Raw genomic sequence first — 16,798 nt, 5'->3', positions numbered from 1 at the left:
GCACCAAGTTTATATATTCTTCTTCCTCAAGAATTGATGTGTTAAGTTTCCATATATTCCTTGACTTGTTTCTCACTATACCAGGAGGGCTGGTGCTGTTTATATACCCTACGATTGGTCTGTGATCCCCGAGTGGTAAGTCGTGCAAAAGGATATCAGAAAATTGTACGTGATGATGGTAATAAATTCGGTCTAATCTAGCCTGGCTAGTCGCACAATTGTACGTCCAACAAGTTTCATTTTTCCGAATTTCTCTCCAGACATCTGTTAATGAAAGGGCTTTTACTAAATCTCGGAGGGGTTCTAGTAAACCTAGTCTAATTTTAGGTGGTGTTGTCTTGCTACTTTTACGGTCATCGATCTCGTCAACGGCATTAAAATCTCCCAATATAATTGCTGGTGCCTTATACTGGGCAACATAAGCCGTAATAGTTTGCCGGAGGAAAGAATCTCTATAATTTTTATTTTGGTCACCAGATGGGGCGTAAATACACACGAAAGCAAAACCCTTTACTTCCATGGCTATCAGCCTCCCCTCCGGTTCAAACAAAATGTTTTTGGCGCTCAGCCCGTGTCGTACTAGGATGGCTGTCCCATGTTTTCTAGGGCCGAGATTTGTGTGCATCTGGTAATGTTTAGTAAATACGGTGCTAGAGTGAAATACTACTTCTTGCAAACATATAATATCAAGTTTATGATGTAAAAAGAAATTGAGTATTATTTGAAGTTTGTCAGGTGACGATATTCTGTTGATATTATATGTCGCGATGTTAGTCATGATTAATATTTAAATTTGGGTTTAGAGGGTTGGGTCTTGTTATCATGGGCTTTTTTTCTTCTAACGGCTTCCATTGCTTTGAGAGTTTTATCTTCTATGGGGGTTGATGGAGTGCCGAGGGGGACGCCCAAGGACTCCTGAGTCTCACTCACATGACTAGCCTCCTGGCTATCAAGTGGGCGCTGTCCTAGCTGAATACTCCGACTAGAAAAAGAAGTGTCTTCCTCTGGATTTGAAACCGAAACCACCTCGGTTGCATCCATCTCTTCAACCGCCTCGTTATCCATCTGATCTATCGTGGATGGAATAAATGGTACTCCAGGTGAGATTGGAGCGGGTGGAACATCGTTCCCCCCCAGAAAGGTCGGGAAAAGAATTATTGTCCACACCCGGTATCGAAACTGGAACCTCTCGAGTCGGAGACCCGAGTTCAACCAACTGAGCTACACCAGATTCAATTTCCTCAGCTACCTCGCCCGAGCAACAGGAAGAGGCTGTACGACTCCTCTTTTTTGATTGTTTTTGTTGGTCACGGAATTCCCTCGTCTGTTTCATTTTCTTTTTCTTGACCGATTTGGACGCAATAGACGAACCTACACAGTTGGTGTCTTCAGCGTCAGCATCGGTGTCAGAAGAAGATTCAGTTCCATCGGGTTTCGAAATTGGATCCTCTAAAGCTCCATCAAGAACGACAACAGTCGACGTCGTTGGCCTCTGGGCTAACTCGGGGAATGTATCAGCGTCAACAGTTGGAGCAATTGGCATTTGCCCGCCACCAATCGGGCCTGTCTCCTGGGGCTTCCTAACAGTTGTCCTAACTGGGCCACGATTTGTTAGTAATACACTACTATAGCTACGTGTTCCAATGGGGCCTTTTGAAATGGTGCTGGGGTTGGTTAAACTACGGGGTTGCTTGGGGCAATTAGCTAATACATGGGTGGGAGAATCACACATGCGGCATGTGTGCATTTGCCCTGCATAAGACACCATTATTGGTTCCTTGTAGCTTCCAAAGGTGATATAAGACGGAATGCTCTTGTGGATTTCCATATCCACGTTGACAATTCCAGTCTTTATCCCGGTCCACCTTGGGAGCGATCTATCCTGATACGTGTCCCAAAAAATCCGAGAAATCACTCCATACTCACGCAATCTCTTGTTTAGCAGGCTAAGGTCATCATCGAATTTGAAATGTTGAATTCTAACGCGTACAAGGTTAACTGACCTATCTCTCACTCTAATTTTGACCTCCTTGCCACTAATGACTACTGATTCTTTAGCACTAAATTTATTCAAGAATTCAATATGGTCATTGACGGTCTTGAACCCAATTCGGAAAACGCAAATAGCTCGTCCTGGTAGGCGAGAAACTGCATCAAAGATGCTATCAGATTCATTACTATCGTGCTCGAAACATTCGTAGAACTCATGCCTGGTCACTTCAGTATTACCAAAAGAGATTTCGGCAGTACGTGGCCAGACGTCTGGGGATTCCGATCCCATTTTACCCACAATAACAGGGGCAAAAGGACGGGGAAAAAAATGCAAAAAGAGGGAACAAAACCAAAATGGCGCTCAAACAAACAACAAGGGAAACAGGACACACAAGCAACAATACAACAAAAGAGAAACAAAAAAAGAACAAATAGTTTTTTTACTCACAGCAAGATGTCACACTTGGGAGCTCAGTTAGACACGTCTAGTCACAGCCAAACGCGCTAGCCAATTGCCTAACGCTCTCCCAACTGAGCTATTTCGGCACATTCAAAATGTAAATCAAACAAGAATAGTCCGGTAGACGGCCAATCTTTTTCGTCACAGCTACAAAGTGAACCCAATCGCATAACTCAAAAGACAAGCAATTCACTTTGGACATAGACGATCGAAACACATTTTGACACTCTTTGAACACGGCTCATTGGTCTAGTCGTATGATTCTCGCTTAGGGTGCGAGATGTCCCGGGTTCGATTCCCGGATGAGCCCTAGAAGATCCATTCTGATTTTATTATTGTTGTCTATAATCACTTAAAGTGTTGCATTTCATGGGGATGTAGCTCAGATGGTAGAGCGCTCGCTTAGCATGCGAGAAGTACGGGGATCGATACCCTGCATCTCCAGTACCACATGTTTTGCCTAGCATTGCACAATTGCAGACTCTTTACGCCTCATAATGATCAGATGTGACCGTTTTTGCCTGGGACATTACGGGAAATCATCGATACCGACGCTTTGATCTTTTCCAATAATGCAATCTTTTTCGAAATACTGATTTTGACTCTCCCAAATACTACTAGATGGCAGGTACGAAAACTGCCACGCCGTCTGTTGCCTTCCACCCTACCGGGACCAACTCCAGAGGAACTTCCGCACCCCACACGGACCAACATCAAATTGGGATTATCTTTGCTGATTTCCAACTTGTTACTGTAACACAGGAAATATCCGCAAATAAACGAAAAGAATTGAAACAATAGAATTCCTGAATAAAACGTATCTCTCCGTTCCCATACCGGGAATCGAACACGAGCCTCCTGGGTGAAAGCCAGGTATCCTAGCCACTAGACCATATGGGATTTTGAACGAAGATTCCTGCCGAAACCAGGTATCGAACCATGGACCTTTAGATCTTCAGTCTAACGCTCTCCCAACTGGGCTATTTCGGCACATGTAAAAATGTAAATCAAACAATAATATTCCGGTAGACGGCCAATCTTTTTCGTCACAGCTACAAAGTGAACCCAATCGCATAACTCAAAAGACAAGCAATTCACTTTGGACATAGACGCTCGAAACACATTTTGACACGCTTTGAACACGGCTCATTGGTCTAGTCGTATGATTCTCGCTTAGGGTGCGAGAGGTCCCGGGTTCGATTCCCGGATGAGCCCTCGAAGACCCATTCTGATTTTATTATTGTTGTCTATAATCACTTCAAATGTTGCATTTCATGGGGATGTAGCTCAGATGGTAGAGCGCTCGCTTAGCATGCGAGAAGTACAGGGATCGATACCCTGCATCTCCAGTACCACATATTTTGCCTAGCATTGCACAATTGCAGACTCTTTACGCCTCATAATGATCAGATGTGACCGTTTTTGCCTGGGACATTACTGGAAATTGTGGATTACTCTAGAGTCGCGTAGCGACCCGAAGAGTAATCTAGATTATTAGAAATGAAAGAACGAGACCTTAACGGTGTAGAACTGATTTATTAGCTCCTCCAAAGACAAAAAATAATCTGGCAATGCCCGACCGTATGCACAGTGGGCGTGCCAGATCCCCACATCCTAAGAACTTTTCACAGACACAAATAAACACAAACACGATTGACTTCCAAAAATGAGAAATTCTGTGTTGATGAGGAACGCGAACAAAATCTTCCCAAGGATACGTTAATTGCCGTAGCCGTTCTTGGAGTTAACGAAGCGTTTACCTCTGTAAAAGAAAAAGAACATGATAATTAAACAGGGAGGTGAGGGAGGGAATAACGAGACCGTTAAGGTCTCGTTCATTCATTTCTAATAATCTAGATTACTCTTCGGGTCGCTACGCGACTCTAGAGTAATCCACAATTATTATCATTCAGCCACTTCGACCTTAACGGTGATTTTAAAGATGATTTCAATCTGTTTGTGAGAGAATTGAACTCGCAACAGACGCGGAAGTCAAAGGGCGATTGTAAAATCGATTAAATGTTGACTCATTACTCCAACTAGCGGCTTTCAAAATTTTTTCAATGGGAATGCCAATTTTGGCTGCTTTAGATGCACCAGAGCCTCTTGTGGAATGCGCAGAAAATGATTCATCTATTCCAGCGTCTGACAGACACTTCTTAATCCATCTGGCGATAGTGGAAGAGCCCACCGCTCGATAAGGTTTCTTAAGCGAGATAAACAGAGAATCTGATGATGGACACAATGATTTGGAGCGTCCTAGATAATTTTCAAGGCAATCAACTGGACAAATACGACCGGAGAGGCGGGGCAAAGAAATAGATTGTAACGGCCCATCATTTTGGGTTTTGCGCGGGCGAGAAAGAGAAAAGGTCGCTGCAGACGCGGAGCAATGAATTGAGGTTCTCGAAATAGACGCGATTTCGGACACTCGAAGAAGAGATGACAGAGCCGTCAGGGTAACGAGTTTATAAGAGATGACTGAAAGGGAGAGATCAGAATTATCAGGTAACGACGATATGAATTTTAAAACGTCATCTGGATTCCACATGTTGTTATATCGAGGGCGAGGGGGTAATGAATTGTAGCATCCTTTTAAAAGCTGGACCACCAACGGGTGTTCCCCGATATTTATGCCGTTTACGGGCTCCAAGGTCATTGATTACATAGATCGATGTAAATTTATCGTTTCCGACGCAAGACCGGAATCAAACAAGTGAGTGAGATACTGCAGGATAGTATTTAGATCGTTTGACAAGGGATCTTGGTTCCCTGCCATGCACCAACGGTACCAACCGTTCCAGGCTGACTGGTAGGTAGATAACGTAGATCCACGGGAGCTGGCCAGCAATAATCTAACAACTGATGGCGGAAGGCCTCGCTTTTCAAGGCGTCCCCTGATAATTTCCATGCGGCTAGGAGGAATTTTTTCGATTGAATGAGTGGGTGTGGCTCGAGGGAGTTCGAATGAATGAGGATCGGGTGTGAGCTGAACACTCTCGGAATGTCCGATGCCATTTCCAACAGGAGAGGGTACCACGGCTGAGACGGCCAAAGTGGGCAAACCAAAATGAGAACAGCTTTCTCCTTCTTTATCTTTGTCAGACATCTCGGAATCATTGCGAATGGGGGGAATGCGTAACAATTCAGGCGTGACCAATTGAGGGAGAAGGCGTTCACGGCTATCGCGTTCGGCTGGGGAAGCCAGGAAACAAACTTCGGCAATTGTTTGTTCCACGCCGCCGAAAAAAGATCCACCTCCATGGGCCACACATCCTGAAGACGTTTGAATGCCCCTGTGAATAGCATCCAATCGCTTGGGTCCAATGTCGACCGTGACTCCCGGTCTGCAATGGAATTAAACATTCCGGGTAAATGGGAAGCCGACAAAGAGATGTTGCGTGTTTCACACCAGGAAGTCAATTGAGAAGAGATGGCGGAGAGGGAATGGGACTTGGTACCACCGCAATTATTTACGTAAGCTACAGCTGTAGAATTGTCCAAAAGGAGAGAAACAGATATATCGGATGAATTTTGGGTAAAAATTTGCAGGGCGTAAAGGGAGCCTAGTAATTCGAGCTCGTTAATATGACGTGATTGGTCTTCAAGAGGCCAGGGGCCTCTTGCAGTAACGCCATCGCAAACCGATCCCCATCCTTTTAATGAGGCATCAGAATAAATCGATAAGTCGGGACATGGTGGAATTATTGATTTGTCATTTGAAAGTTTAAGATTATGAACCCACCATTGAATATCAATTCGCGCTTCTTGCGTGAGGGTAACGAGTTTGTTCAAATTACTAAAATCTCCGACAGCCTGAATATAAAATCTCTGTAAGGACCGGTAGTGACTTGGGGCGTAAGGAACTGATGTTATCGACCAAGAGAAATTTCCGAGTACTGCGGCGAGCTCGTGAAGCTTTACTCGATCTTTTTGCAAAATAGATTGGCAGAGGGAGACAATGTTATCAACTTTACTTTTGGGAAGAGAAAATGACAACATGCGCGAGTCGATTTCGAGACCTAGAAATTCGATGGACTGAGACGGGGTTACGACCGATTTTTCCCAATTTATTAGGAAACCAAGGGACACAAGTAAATTCACTACTGAGCGCAAATGTTGTAGAACGCCATTAGGGGAACTGCCCAAGATTAACAGATCATCAAGATAAATTAGTAGACGAATACCAAGTTTACGTGAATGAGCGATTATTGGTTTCATGAGCTTAGTAAATATCCGTGGGGCGCTACTCAAACCGAACGGCAAGCATACATATTCGTATACGACGCCATCCCATATGAAACGCAAAAATTTGCGATGTTGACTGGTCACAGGCACTACAAAATAAGCATCTTGTAAGTCGAGTTTGACAAGCCAATCGTTTCTGCAAATCAAATATTTTACATTATCTAAGCATTCCATTTTGAAGTGCTCATAGCGAATAAATTGGTTAAGCGCTTTGAGATTAAAAATAGGGCGAAACTTCCCGGTTTTCGGTTTTTTTGGGGACGACAAATTGATTACTGATAAAACTATCAACGGGAGAGGGGGCCACGACGATGGCTCCTTTCTTTTTAAGGGACTCGACTTCTGAGTTGCAAATAGAGGTTTTCTCTTTGTCCATAATTACTTCTGGTGGAATAAGCTTCTGGACGGGGGGATGAGTAAATTCAATAGAATACCCATATTCAATAATGTTTAAGATCCAAGGATCATCAGTGAAAGCATGCCAGGCATCAGAGAAAAGAGAGAGGCGACCGCCTACAATCGAGCTATTGACAGAAAAGACAGGGGGGAGAAAATTTGATACATACTTGTTATTATTAGAAGCGCCGGTAAATTGTTGTCCGCAAGACTTGTTGCGGTTAGACGAGTGTGGTTTGTTGAAGTTCCAGTTACCGTTGGATTTGAAATTGGCGCCAAAACCAGAGTTGGATCCGCCTCTGCGGAGATGAGTATTGCCTCCACGGCTGTTGGAAGTACCACCGTAGCGTCCGATCTGATCCATTTTGGCATCAGCAATCGCTTCTTTCTCCAAAGCGTCAATAAATTTGTTGCCAAACAAATTACGGTAATCACGAGATGAGAACAGACGATTATCGATCAACATCGTAGAGAATTTGGGCGCACAGTGACGCATGGCGTTGGGACGTCTCATCTTGGTGATGCGAGAAAACAGGTGGCCCAGCAGGCGTATAGCAGTTTGAACGGGCATCTCAGCATCGGAATTTTCGGGCATGACGCCCAACATGTAGGCAAGAGGCTGAAAGGCATCTTTCACTTCTCTCTGCAATAATAAGAGCTGTTTTTCCCAAAAGTCTTTCAGCTTAGCTCGATCAGACGATTCACCAAGATTGCGCAGCCATTTGCGAGCCATTGATGGGTCCAATAAAGGAGCCATAAGTTCAAAGTCACCCTCAAATTTGGGAACATAAGCAGATCGGAGGGTGTTTCCCTCGGTTTTGGATTCAATACCTTCTTTCATCCATCGACGTAGGTCACGAACACGTGATCGAGGCAGCATGGCGACGTTGGATGGCTCGTCGAATCCGCCTGAATCCGTGCCATCCTTGCGGGATTTTTTACGATCGGGAGATCTAGAAGAAGACGATGATCCTGAGCCTGAATCAGAAGGGGAGCTATCGCGAGAACGACGACGCTTCTTCTTGTTTTTCTTCGCACCATGCGAATCTGTGGAGTTCGGAATACCAGGTGGTAACTCAGGCGTATTAACACTATTTTCACCTAAATCTACAGTAAGCGTGTCACCAGACATGCTACGTAAGGCACGACGACGTTTAGTAGATTCACTTGACGAAGTCGAGGACGGAATATCACCCATGACTAAGTTTGGACGGAGCTGAAAAGGTTCTGAGGATGTGGGGGATCTGGCACGCCCACTGTGCATACGGTCGGGCGTTGCCAGATTATTTTTTGTCTTTGGAGGAGCTAATAAATCAGTTCTACACCGTTAAGGTCGAAGTGACTGAATGATAATAATCATCGATAACGACGCTTTGATCTTTTCCAATAATGCAATCTTTTTCGAAATACTGATTTTGACTCTCCCAAATACTACTAGATGGCAGGTACGAAAACTGCCACGCCGTCTGTTGCCTTCCACCCTACCGGGACCAACTCCAGAGGAACTTCCGCACCCCACACGGACCAACATCAAATTGGGATTATCTTTGCTGATTTCCAACTTGTTACTGTAACACCGGAAATATCCGCAAATAAACGAAAAGAATTGAAACAATAGAATTCCTGAATAAAACGTATCTCTCCGTTCCCATACCGGGAATCGAACACGAGCCTCCTGGGTGAAAGCCAGGTATCCTAGCCACTAGACCATATGGGATTTTGAACGAAGATTCCTGCCGAAACCCGGGAACTTTACATCTTCAGTCTAACGCTCTCCCAACTGAGCTATTTCGGCACATTTAAAATGTAAATCAAACAAAAATAGTCCGGAGACGGCCAATCTTTTTCGTCACAGCTACAAAGTGAACCCAATCGCATAACTCAAAAGACAAGCAATTCACTTTGGACATAGACGCTCGAAACACATTTTGACACGCTTTGAACACGGCTCATTGGTCTAGTCGTATGATTCTCGCTTAGGGCGCGAGAGGTCCCTGGTTCGATTCCCGGATGAGCCCTCGAAGACCCATTCTGATTTTATTATTGTTGTCTATAATCACTTCAAGTATTGCATTTCATGGGGAAAGACAAGCAATTCACTTTGGACATAGACGCTCGAAACACATTTTGACACTCTATGAACACGGCCCATTGGTCTAGTCGTATGATTCTCGCTTAGGGTGCGAGAGGTCCCTGGTTCGATTCCCGGATGAGCCCTCGAAGACCCATTCTGATTTTATTATTGTTGACTATAATCACTTCAAGTGTTGCATTTCATGGGGATGTAGCTCAGATGGTAGAGCGCTCGCTTAGACTGCGAGAAGTACGGGGATCGATACCCTGCATCTCCAGTACTACATGTTTTGCCTAGCATTGCACAATTGCAGACTCTTTACGCCTCATAATGATCAGATGTGACCGTTTTTGCCTGGGACATTACGGGAAATCATCGATACCGACGCTTTGATCTTTTCCAATAATGCAATTGGAATGAAGTGAAACGATGAGAGAATTGAGAGGAGAGAAACAGGATGTATTCGCTCGTCAACGTACTAGGTCAAACTGCCATCTCTATGCTGCAAGGGGAGGGGAGCGACATTGCCAAGTCATTCCATGTCTTTTTCTCCAAGGGACAAATCACGAAACAGACAAACAAACAATGAAGTTACAAGAGATGATCAGGGGGGAAAAAACGAAAACCAAAAAGGAAACATGTGATGACACAAAAGCAGAAGACGGCTGAATGGGAAGTGATGGAAAGAGAAAGGAACAATAAAAAAATGAATGGACGAATAATCAGCCAAATCAGGGGACTAATGAACACGAAATGAATGAATGAAACAACATTCCGTTAAGAACACTAGTTCACCAGCGTATGGAAATTACGGTTTCTTGGCCGCAAGACGCGTCGAGCGACGAGGACCGGCCGGTGATGCGTCAGCGGGAGCCGCGGGAACAGGAGGGGCTGCTGTCGTCGGAGAAGAAGATGAAACCGGAGGAAGGACACTATTTGGCGCCGGAGACGGGCTATGAGGCACGGCCGTAGGGGAATGCAAACGAAGAAAACGTCGATTACGACGGAAAAGCCGACCAGCAGGGGTCTTTACCAAATAGTCCCTGAATGCGCCAACTTCCACGATGATTCCCGGAGTTGTCCAGCGTTTGGAACGGTGATGCTGAATTACGACGTTATCACCGACGCGAAGGGCAGGAAGTGGGCGTGTGGTGCGGTTGTAATGGAGTGTACGGAGTTCTTTGGCGCGGGGTGCGCGTTTTTCGAGAATTCCGGCAGCCTTCTGCCATTCAGGCGCAAACGAACGACGATGAGCCGGGATTAGGTCACGGGTGGGTCGGTTAAAGACCACCTGAGAAGGGGATGCGCCTCCAGCAATGGGAGCATTACGGAAGAGGAGGAGGCCCTTTCCAAACTTGTCCAGGTCAAAGGAGCCTGAGGTCCAGGATCCAGCAATGAGTTTTTTCATTGATTTCACGGCAGCTTCCGCATAACCGTTAGACTTGGGATGATGAGGAGAAGACCGGCCGTGAGAGATGTCCCATTCTCGAAGGAAAGTTAGGTACTCATCCGACTTGAACTGCGGGCCACCGTCTGACCAAAGCTTGACAGGAGCGCCTGCTCCGCAAGTGAAGAAGGAGCGGAGGGCGTCGATGATTCGCCGTGTAGATGTGTTGGTGTCTGGAAAGGGGTACACCTGGGGCCAACCACTGAACTGGTCGGCAACAATAAAAAAATCGCGACCGCGAAAAGTGCCAAGGTCGGCAAAGATAAATTCGAACGGACGGGATGCCGGTTCGTGTGGAAGAAGGGGCTCCGACGGGTTGGAAGGGAGAAGCTCGGAGCATGTTGGGCAAGACTTGACGGCCATAACGATGTCATTGTCGATGGACGGCCAATACACCGATTGACGTGCGCGCTGACGAATCTTCGTCGCTCCCTGGTGCATCTGAAGGAGCCGCCGGAGAACTTCTTGACGTAAGGAAACCGGGATGACAACACGAGGGCCGACAAGGATGAGGTCCCCATCAATATAAAGTTGACTGCGGACCTGCCAGAACGGACGGAGATCTAAAGGAAGGTTGCATTTATCGTTAGGAAAACCTTGTAGAATGGTGTGACGGAGAGAAATCAGCACAGGATCGACGGCCGATGCAGCAGATACTGATGATAGCAAAATATCAGGATTGCTGGAGCTTGAACCTTCCATCACATCCATCAGGTGAACATGCTCGGAAGCAGAATGGGGGCCTTCTGCAATTTCATCTGTTGGAGAAGGCTGATCAACAGGAGAAAGGGATAACGCGTCGGCCATTACATTATTTCTTCCAGGAACCCACGACGCGACGAAAGAATATCGCTGCATGGAAAGGCGAAGGCGCAAAATCCGGGGATTGTCTAGCTTGTCTAGAAAGTAATCGTTTAGAATGGGGATCAAGGGGCGGTGATCCGTAAAGAGATTAAACGATGGAAGTCCCTCAAGAAATTGCCGGCATTTCCGCATCGCCCATGCCGCAGCCAAACACTCCAGTTCAATCATGGCGTAGCGGGACTCGGCATCCGACAGGAAGCGGGATCCAGCTTGGACGACATTCCAACTGCCATTGGTCTGCTGCTGACGGAGGATGAAGCCTAATCCGCGCAGACGAGAAGCATCAACATGGAGGGACGTCGGATGAGCCGGGTTGTAAAACGCCAATTTGGAAACGGACGACGAAGATAAGGCGGCCCGGACAGCCTGAAAGTCCGTTTCGTGTTGTTGAGTCCATTCCCATACAAAATCCTTTCGTAAGAGGGGAGCCAGGGGGCGAAGAAGGGTTGCCAATTCGTCTGAAAAGTTACCAACTTGTTGACAGAGGCCGTGAAAGGCCCGCATCTCTGAAACGCATGTTGGCTTCGGGAACTCACGAATGGCCTTGAGAAGATCCGGATTGGGCAGGAAACCACTCTCACTGACGACGTAGCCGCCAAACAACACGGAGGGTTGAGCAAAAACAATTTTTTTCACGTTGATGGCTATTTGATGTTCCGCCGCGAGATGAAATAAACGCCGTACGAGACTAACGTGTTCGTCCCAAGTGGCAGAAAAGACCAGAACGTCTTCGACTACACGCCGGCAGTTCGGGAAATCATCAAAAATATCGGCAAGACGCCGACCGTAGTCATCACCGGCGAGAGATACACCAAAAGGCAGGCGAAGGTATTTGTAGCGGCCATACGGAGTTGAAATGGTCGTCATGAGGCTGGACTCGGCGTCAAGTTCCACTTGATGATAGCCTTTGAGAGCGTCGATGACAGTGAAGAATTTCATTCCCGGAGGGATCGTGCGGACCGCCTGAAAGGGTGTCGGGGCCTCGAAAACCGGACGGATGATGCATCGGTTGAGAGAAGTGAAATCACCGCAGATCCTGATTTCGTCGTCCGCTTTTGGAACAATCACTATGGGATGGACCCACGCCGTCGGTTCAGATACTTTGGCGATGACCTGCTGGTTCTCCAATGAATCTAACTCGCGTTTGACCTTCGGCATCAGCGGAACGGAAATAGGGCGCGAACCACGGATGGATGAGGGGACAGCATCGTCCTTGAGCTGGAATTGGCAGGGTGCGCCGCGCATGGGCCGGCAAACACCGTCGAATATTGAAGGCACCTCCTTCATCAACTCACTCAATGTCGATTGGATATCTGGCAACTTTGGAACATCCGATGGGGAAGTGGTAATAGCCGCCAATACACAAGCGTGAGGGTATTGGGCGGGGAGCATTCCAAGTTTTTTCTGCGTCGCTTTCGAGATGACCGGTTGCTGTAGATCTTGAAGAACGTGGATTGAAGTGACAACCGGACCACCGGAACTGGCGGCCCAAACAAACGATGCCGGAAACTGGCCTAGTGACACTATTGGAGCTCCTGTAGCAGTGATTGCCTTGGGTCCATGAGAAGATAACGGAATGTCTTTGAACTGACACCGGTATAAACAAGCCGGAATGGCATCGATGGACGCTCCAGTATCCGGAAGCATCTGAATGAACGACTCTTCAACGCTGCAGGCAGGGGTGACACTGAGCCGGACCATGTCGTTGTGAAGGATGGACTGAATCAAAATACTGCCGGCCGTCTCAGGTTTCGGGGACGAATTAGCTTGAGTGCACACGGACTGGAAATGACCCGACTTGTGGCACGAATGGCATTCCTTCCCGAACGCAGGGCACTCCTCTTTAGCATGACGTGAAGCTGATCCGCAGTTCCAGCAACCATACGGATGACAACCGGGCGGATGCCAACGAACAGATGGTTTACCGCGGTACTGACTTTTCGGAGACGGAGCCTGTTTGTCGTTGAGGCGCTTTCCTGTAGTAGACTTGATTTGATTCACCGGTGCTGTGGTGCCCTGCTTCATGTTGGACGACTGTAGACGCGTAGCCTCTGCCGTGCGGATAATGTTGATGGCTTTATCCAGTGTCAGCTTAGCGCCGAGCTCCAAAAGCTTACGACGCACTTCGTCGTCAGAAACACCGAAAACGATTTGTCCCAACAGACGTGTGTTCTGGCAGGCAGCACAGCAATCCTTTTCGAACTCGCACTTGCGAGCAATATCTCGAAGGTCGCCGAGCCAATTTTTGACTGATTCGGAATCACGCTGAACACGAGACGCAAACTGCTGGCGCCAAACATGACAATTTCGGCCAGCGTTGCACCGCTCCTGCAGTTTCTTGATAATGACGTCAGCATCCACCAAGTCGGTCGCGGATAGACCCATTGTCAACACCGCCTTCAGTGTCGCATTCGAGAGACAGGACAGGAGAATGTTTGCGATGTATTCCGGGCGTTCACCCTGAGGCAGCGCCGTGTTGATGGTGGAGAGGGAGAGAAATATCTTCCACTGCTGATGTCATATCTCAAAGTTGTCTTTGAATTCTTCTAAATCAAGATGGGGCGGCGTGCCATATGGTTTGAATGGTTTGGGAGGCATCGCGACACCACGGGAAATGAATCACCAACAAGATGGGGGGGCAATGACAAACGAGGGAGACCGGATGAAAAAGAATGAACTAAGCGAATTGAATTGAATGAACAAAGTGAATTGAATTGAATGAAGTATTTGAACGGGGCTGAATGAAAGAATTGAATGTAAATGACTGGTGGGCGAGAGAGAACAAAAAAAATGAAATATTGAAATGTGAAAATGAAATGACGGAAGGGAAACGTTGAAAATGAAATCGACGGAAACGTAGGGTATCCGACTGATGGGCGAAAGGAAAACAAAAAAATGAAAGATGTGAATGTGAAAATGAAATGACGAAAATGAAACAAATGTGCCGAACGTTGACGGTGAAAGAAAGAATGGCGGGCACGCAACATGTGGGCCCTCTTCAAGAATGAAATGGGGTGTGAATTTAACGGACAATAGATGCACGAAAACGCGAAAAAAAAATGGGGGAAAATGACATCAATGAATTCGAACGAGGATGAAACTATGGCAAGGGATGCCGGCGATAAAGAACGATAGAAAATGGATCGGTGTAAGGGAGAAACACACTCAAAACCAAAATGGCGGCCTCAACAAGACCACGCCGGGACAAAGCCAGGGGGAAAATTCACAAGAAACGAGTTGAAAATGTCCTCACAGTCACACACTACCGGAACTGAATGAGAGTCAGGGAATAAGTTCGGGAATTCACTAAGAATATACCAACTGCGCCATGGAATGAAGTGAAACGATGAGAGAATTGAGAGGAGAGAAACAGGATGTATTCGCTCGTCAACGTACTAGGTCCAACTGCCGTCTCAATGCTGCAAGGGGAGGGGAGCGACATTGCCAAGTCATTCCAGCAATCTTTTTCGAAATACTGATTTTGACTCTCCCAAATACTACTAGATGGCAGGTACGAAAACTGCCACGCCGTCTGTTGCCTTCCACCCTACCGGGACCAACTCCAGAGGAACTTCCGCACCCCACACGGACCAACATCAAATTGGGATTATCTTTGCTGATTTCCAACTTGTTACTGTAACGCCGGAAATATCCGCAAATAAACGAAAAGAATTGAAACAATAGAATTCCTGAATAAAACGTATCTCTCCGTTCCCATACCGGGAATCGAACCCGAGCCTCCTGGGTGAAAGCCAGGTATCCTAGCCACTAGACCATATGGGATTTTAAACGAAGATTCCTGCCGAAACCCGGGATCGAACCAGGGACCTTTACATCTTCAGTCTGACGCTCTCCCAACTGAACTATTTCGGCGCATTCGATATGTAAATCAAACAAGAATATTCCGGAGACGGCCAATCTTTTTTGTCACAGCTACAAAGTGAACCCAAACGCATAACTCAAAACACAAGCAATTCACTTTGGACATAGACGCTCGAAACACATTTTGACACTCTTTAAACACGGCTCATTGGTCTAGTCGTATGATTCTCGCTTAGGGTGCGAGAGGTCCCGGGTTCGATTCCCGGATGAGCCCTCGAAGAGCCCGTTCTGATTTTATTATTGTCGACTATAATCACTTCAAGGTTGCATTTCATGGGGATGTAGCTCAGATGGTAGAGCGCTCGCTTAGCATGCGAGAGGTACGGGGATCGATACCCTGCATCTCCAGTACCACATGTTTTGCCTAGCATTGCACAATTGCAGACTCTTTACGCCTCATAATGATCAGATGTGACCGTTTTTGCCTGGGACATTACGGGAAATCATCGATAACGACGCTTTGATCTTTTCCAATAATGCAATCTTTTTCGAAATACTGATTTTGACTCTCCCAAATACTACTAGATGGCAGGTACGAAAACTGCCACGCCGTCTGTTGCCTACCGGGACCAACTCCAGAGGAACTTCCGCACCCCACACGGACCAACATCAAATTGGGATTATCTTTGCTGATTTCCAACTTGTTACTGTAACACCGAAAATATCCGCAAATAAACGAAAAGAATTGAAACAATAGAATTCCTGAATAAAACGTATCTCTCCATTCCCATACCGGGAATCGAACCCGAGCCTCCTGGGTGAAAGCCAGATATCCTAGCCACTAGACCATATGGGATTTTGAACGAAGATTCCTGCCGAAACACGGGATCGAACCAGGGACCTTTACATCTTCAGTCTAACGCTCTCCCAACTGAGCTATTTCGGCACATTCAAAATGTAAATCAAACAAGAATAGTCCGGAGACGGCCAATCTTTTTCGTCACAGCTACAAAGTGAACCCAATCGCATAACTCAAAAGACAAGCAATTCACTTTGGACATAGACGCTCGAAACACATTTTGACACTCTTTGAACATGGCTCATTGGTCTAGTCGTATGATTCTCGCTTAGGGTGCGAGAGGTCCCGGGTTCGATTCCCGAATGACCCCTAGAAGATTCATTCTGATTTTATTATTGTTGTCTATAATCACTTCAAGTGTTGCATTTCATGGGGATGTAGCTCAGATGGTAGAGCGCTCGCTTAGCATGCGAGAAGTACGGGGATCGATACCCTGCATCTCCAGTACCACATGTTTTGCCTAGCATTGCACAATTGCAGACTCTTTACTCCTCATAATGATCAGATGTGACCGTTTTTGCCTGGGACATTACGGGAAATCATCGATACCGACGCTTTGATCTTTTCCAATAATGCAATCTTTTTCGAAATACTGATTTTGACTCTCCCAAATACTACTAGATGGCAGGTACGAAA

The 16,798-nt window shown here is 46.5% G+C and overlaps 2 protein-coding genes and 5 non-coding genes across 7 annotated transcripts; 4 read left to right on the top strand and 3 right to left on the bottom strand.

Moving 5' to 3' along the window:
• The first annotated feature begins 3,595 nt into the window (after positions 1 to 3,595).
• Trnap-agg lies at positions 3,596 to 3,667 on the top strand. The gene has a single exon. It is a non-coding gene; the product is annotated as a tRNA-Pro (tRNA).
• Positions 3,668 to 3,728: 61 nt separating this feature from the next.
• Trnaa-agc lies at positions 3,729 to 3,801 on the top strand. Its single transcript has one exon. It is a non-coding gene; the product is annotated as a tRNA-Ala (tRNA).
• Positions 3,802 to 7,584: 3,783 nt separating this feature from the next.
• On the bottom strand, positions 7,585 to 8,421 carry LOC124351175. The gene is made up of 2 exons (XM_046801927.1): positions 7,928 to 8,421; positions 7,585 to 7,754 (listed from the first exon to the last, which is right to left on the bottom strand). The coding sequence occupies exons 1-2, from the start codon at positions 8,358 to 8,360 to the stop codon at positions 7,669 to 7,671; spliced, it is 519 nt and encodes a 172-aa protein (XP_046657883.1). The 5' UTR covers positions 8,361 to 8,421; the 3' UTR covers positions 7,585 to 7,668.
• Positions 8,422 to 9,978: 1,557 nt separating this feature from the next.
• Positions 9,979 to 13,866, bottom strand: LOC124348706 (uncharacterized protein K02A2.6-like). Its single transcript, XM_046798980.1, has one exon. The coding sequence runs from the start codon at positions 13,864 to 13,866 to the stop codon at positions 9,979 to 9,981; it is 3,888 nt and encodes a 1,295-aa protein (XP_046654936.1).
• A 1,326-nt stretch (positions 13,867 to 15,192) lies between these two features.
• Positions 15,193 to 15,264, bottom strand: Trnae-uuc. The gene has a single exon. It is a non-coding gene; the product is annotated as a tRNA-Glu (tRNA).
• A 241-nt stretch (positions 15,265 to 15,505) lies between these two features.
• Trnap-agg lies at positions 15,506 to 15,577 on the top strand. The gene has a single exon. It is a non-coding gene; the product is annotated as a tRNA-Pro (tRNA).
• Positions 15,578 to 15,638: 61 nt separating this feature from the next.
• Trnaa-agc lies at positions 15,639 to 15,711 on the top strand. The gene has a single exon. It is a non-coding gene; the product is annotated as a tRNA-Ala (tRNA).
• The last annotated feature ends 1,087 nt before the right edge of the window (positions 15,712 to 16,798 follow it).

The sequence above is a fragment of the Daphnia pulicaria genome, chromosome 7 (genome assembly GCF_021234035.1).
Source record: "Daphnia pulicaria isolate SC F1-1A chromosome 7, SC_F0-13Bv2, whole genome shotgun sequence".
NCBI classification, from domain to species: Eukaryota; Metazoa; Arthropoda; class Branchiopoda; order Diplostraca; family Daphniidae; genus Daphnia; species Daphnia pulicaria.
The sequence above is the reverse complement of the archived record's forward strand: the minus strand, read 5'-3'. Positions and strand labels throughout refer to the sequence as shown.

Excerpts from the sequence above, each read along its gene's own strand:
- LOC124351175 (XM_046801927.1), bottom strand. The coding sequence starts at position 8,360 with ATGCACAGTGGGCGTGCCAGATCCCCCACATCCTCAGAACCTTTTCAG. Across the intron at positions 7,755-7,927 it reads ACGTCGATGGATGAAAGAAG|CTCTTATTATTGCAGAGAGA; the intron begins GTATTGAATCCA and ends TGGGAAAAACAG.
- LOC124348706 (XM_046798980.1), bottom strand. The coding sequence starts at position 13,866 with ATGGGTCTATCCGCGACCGACTTGGTGGATGCTGACGTCATTATCAAG.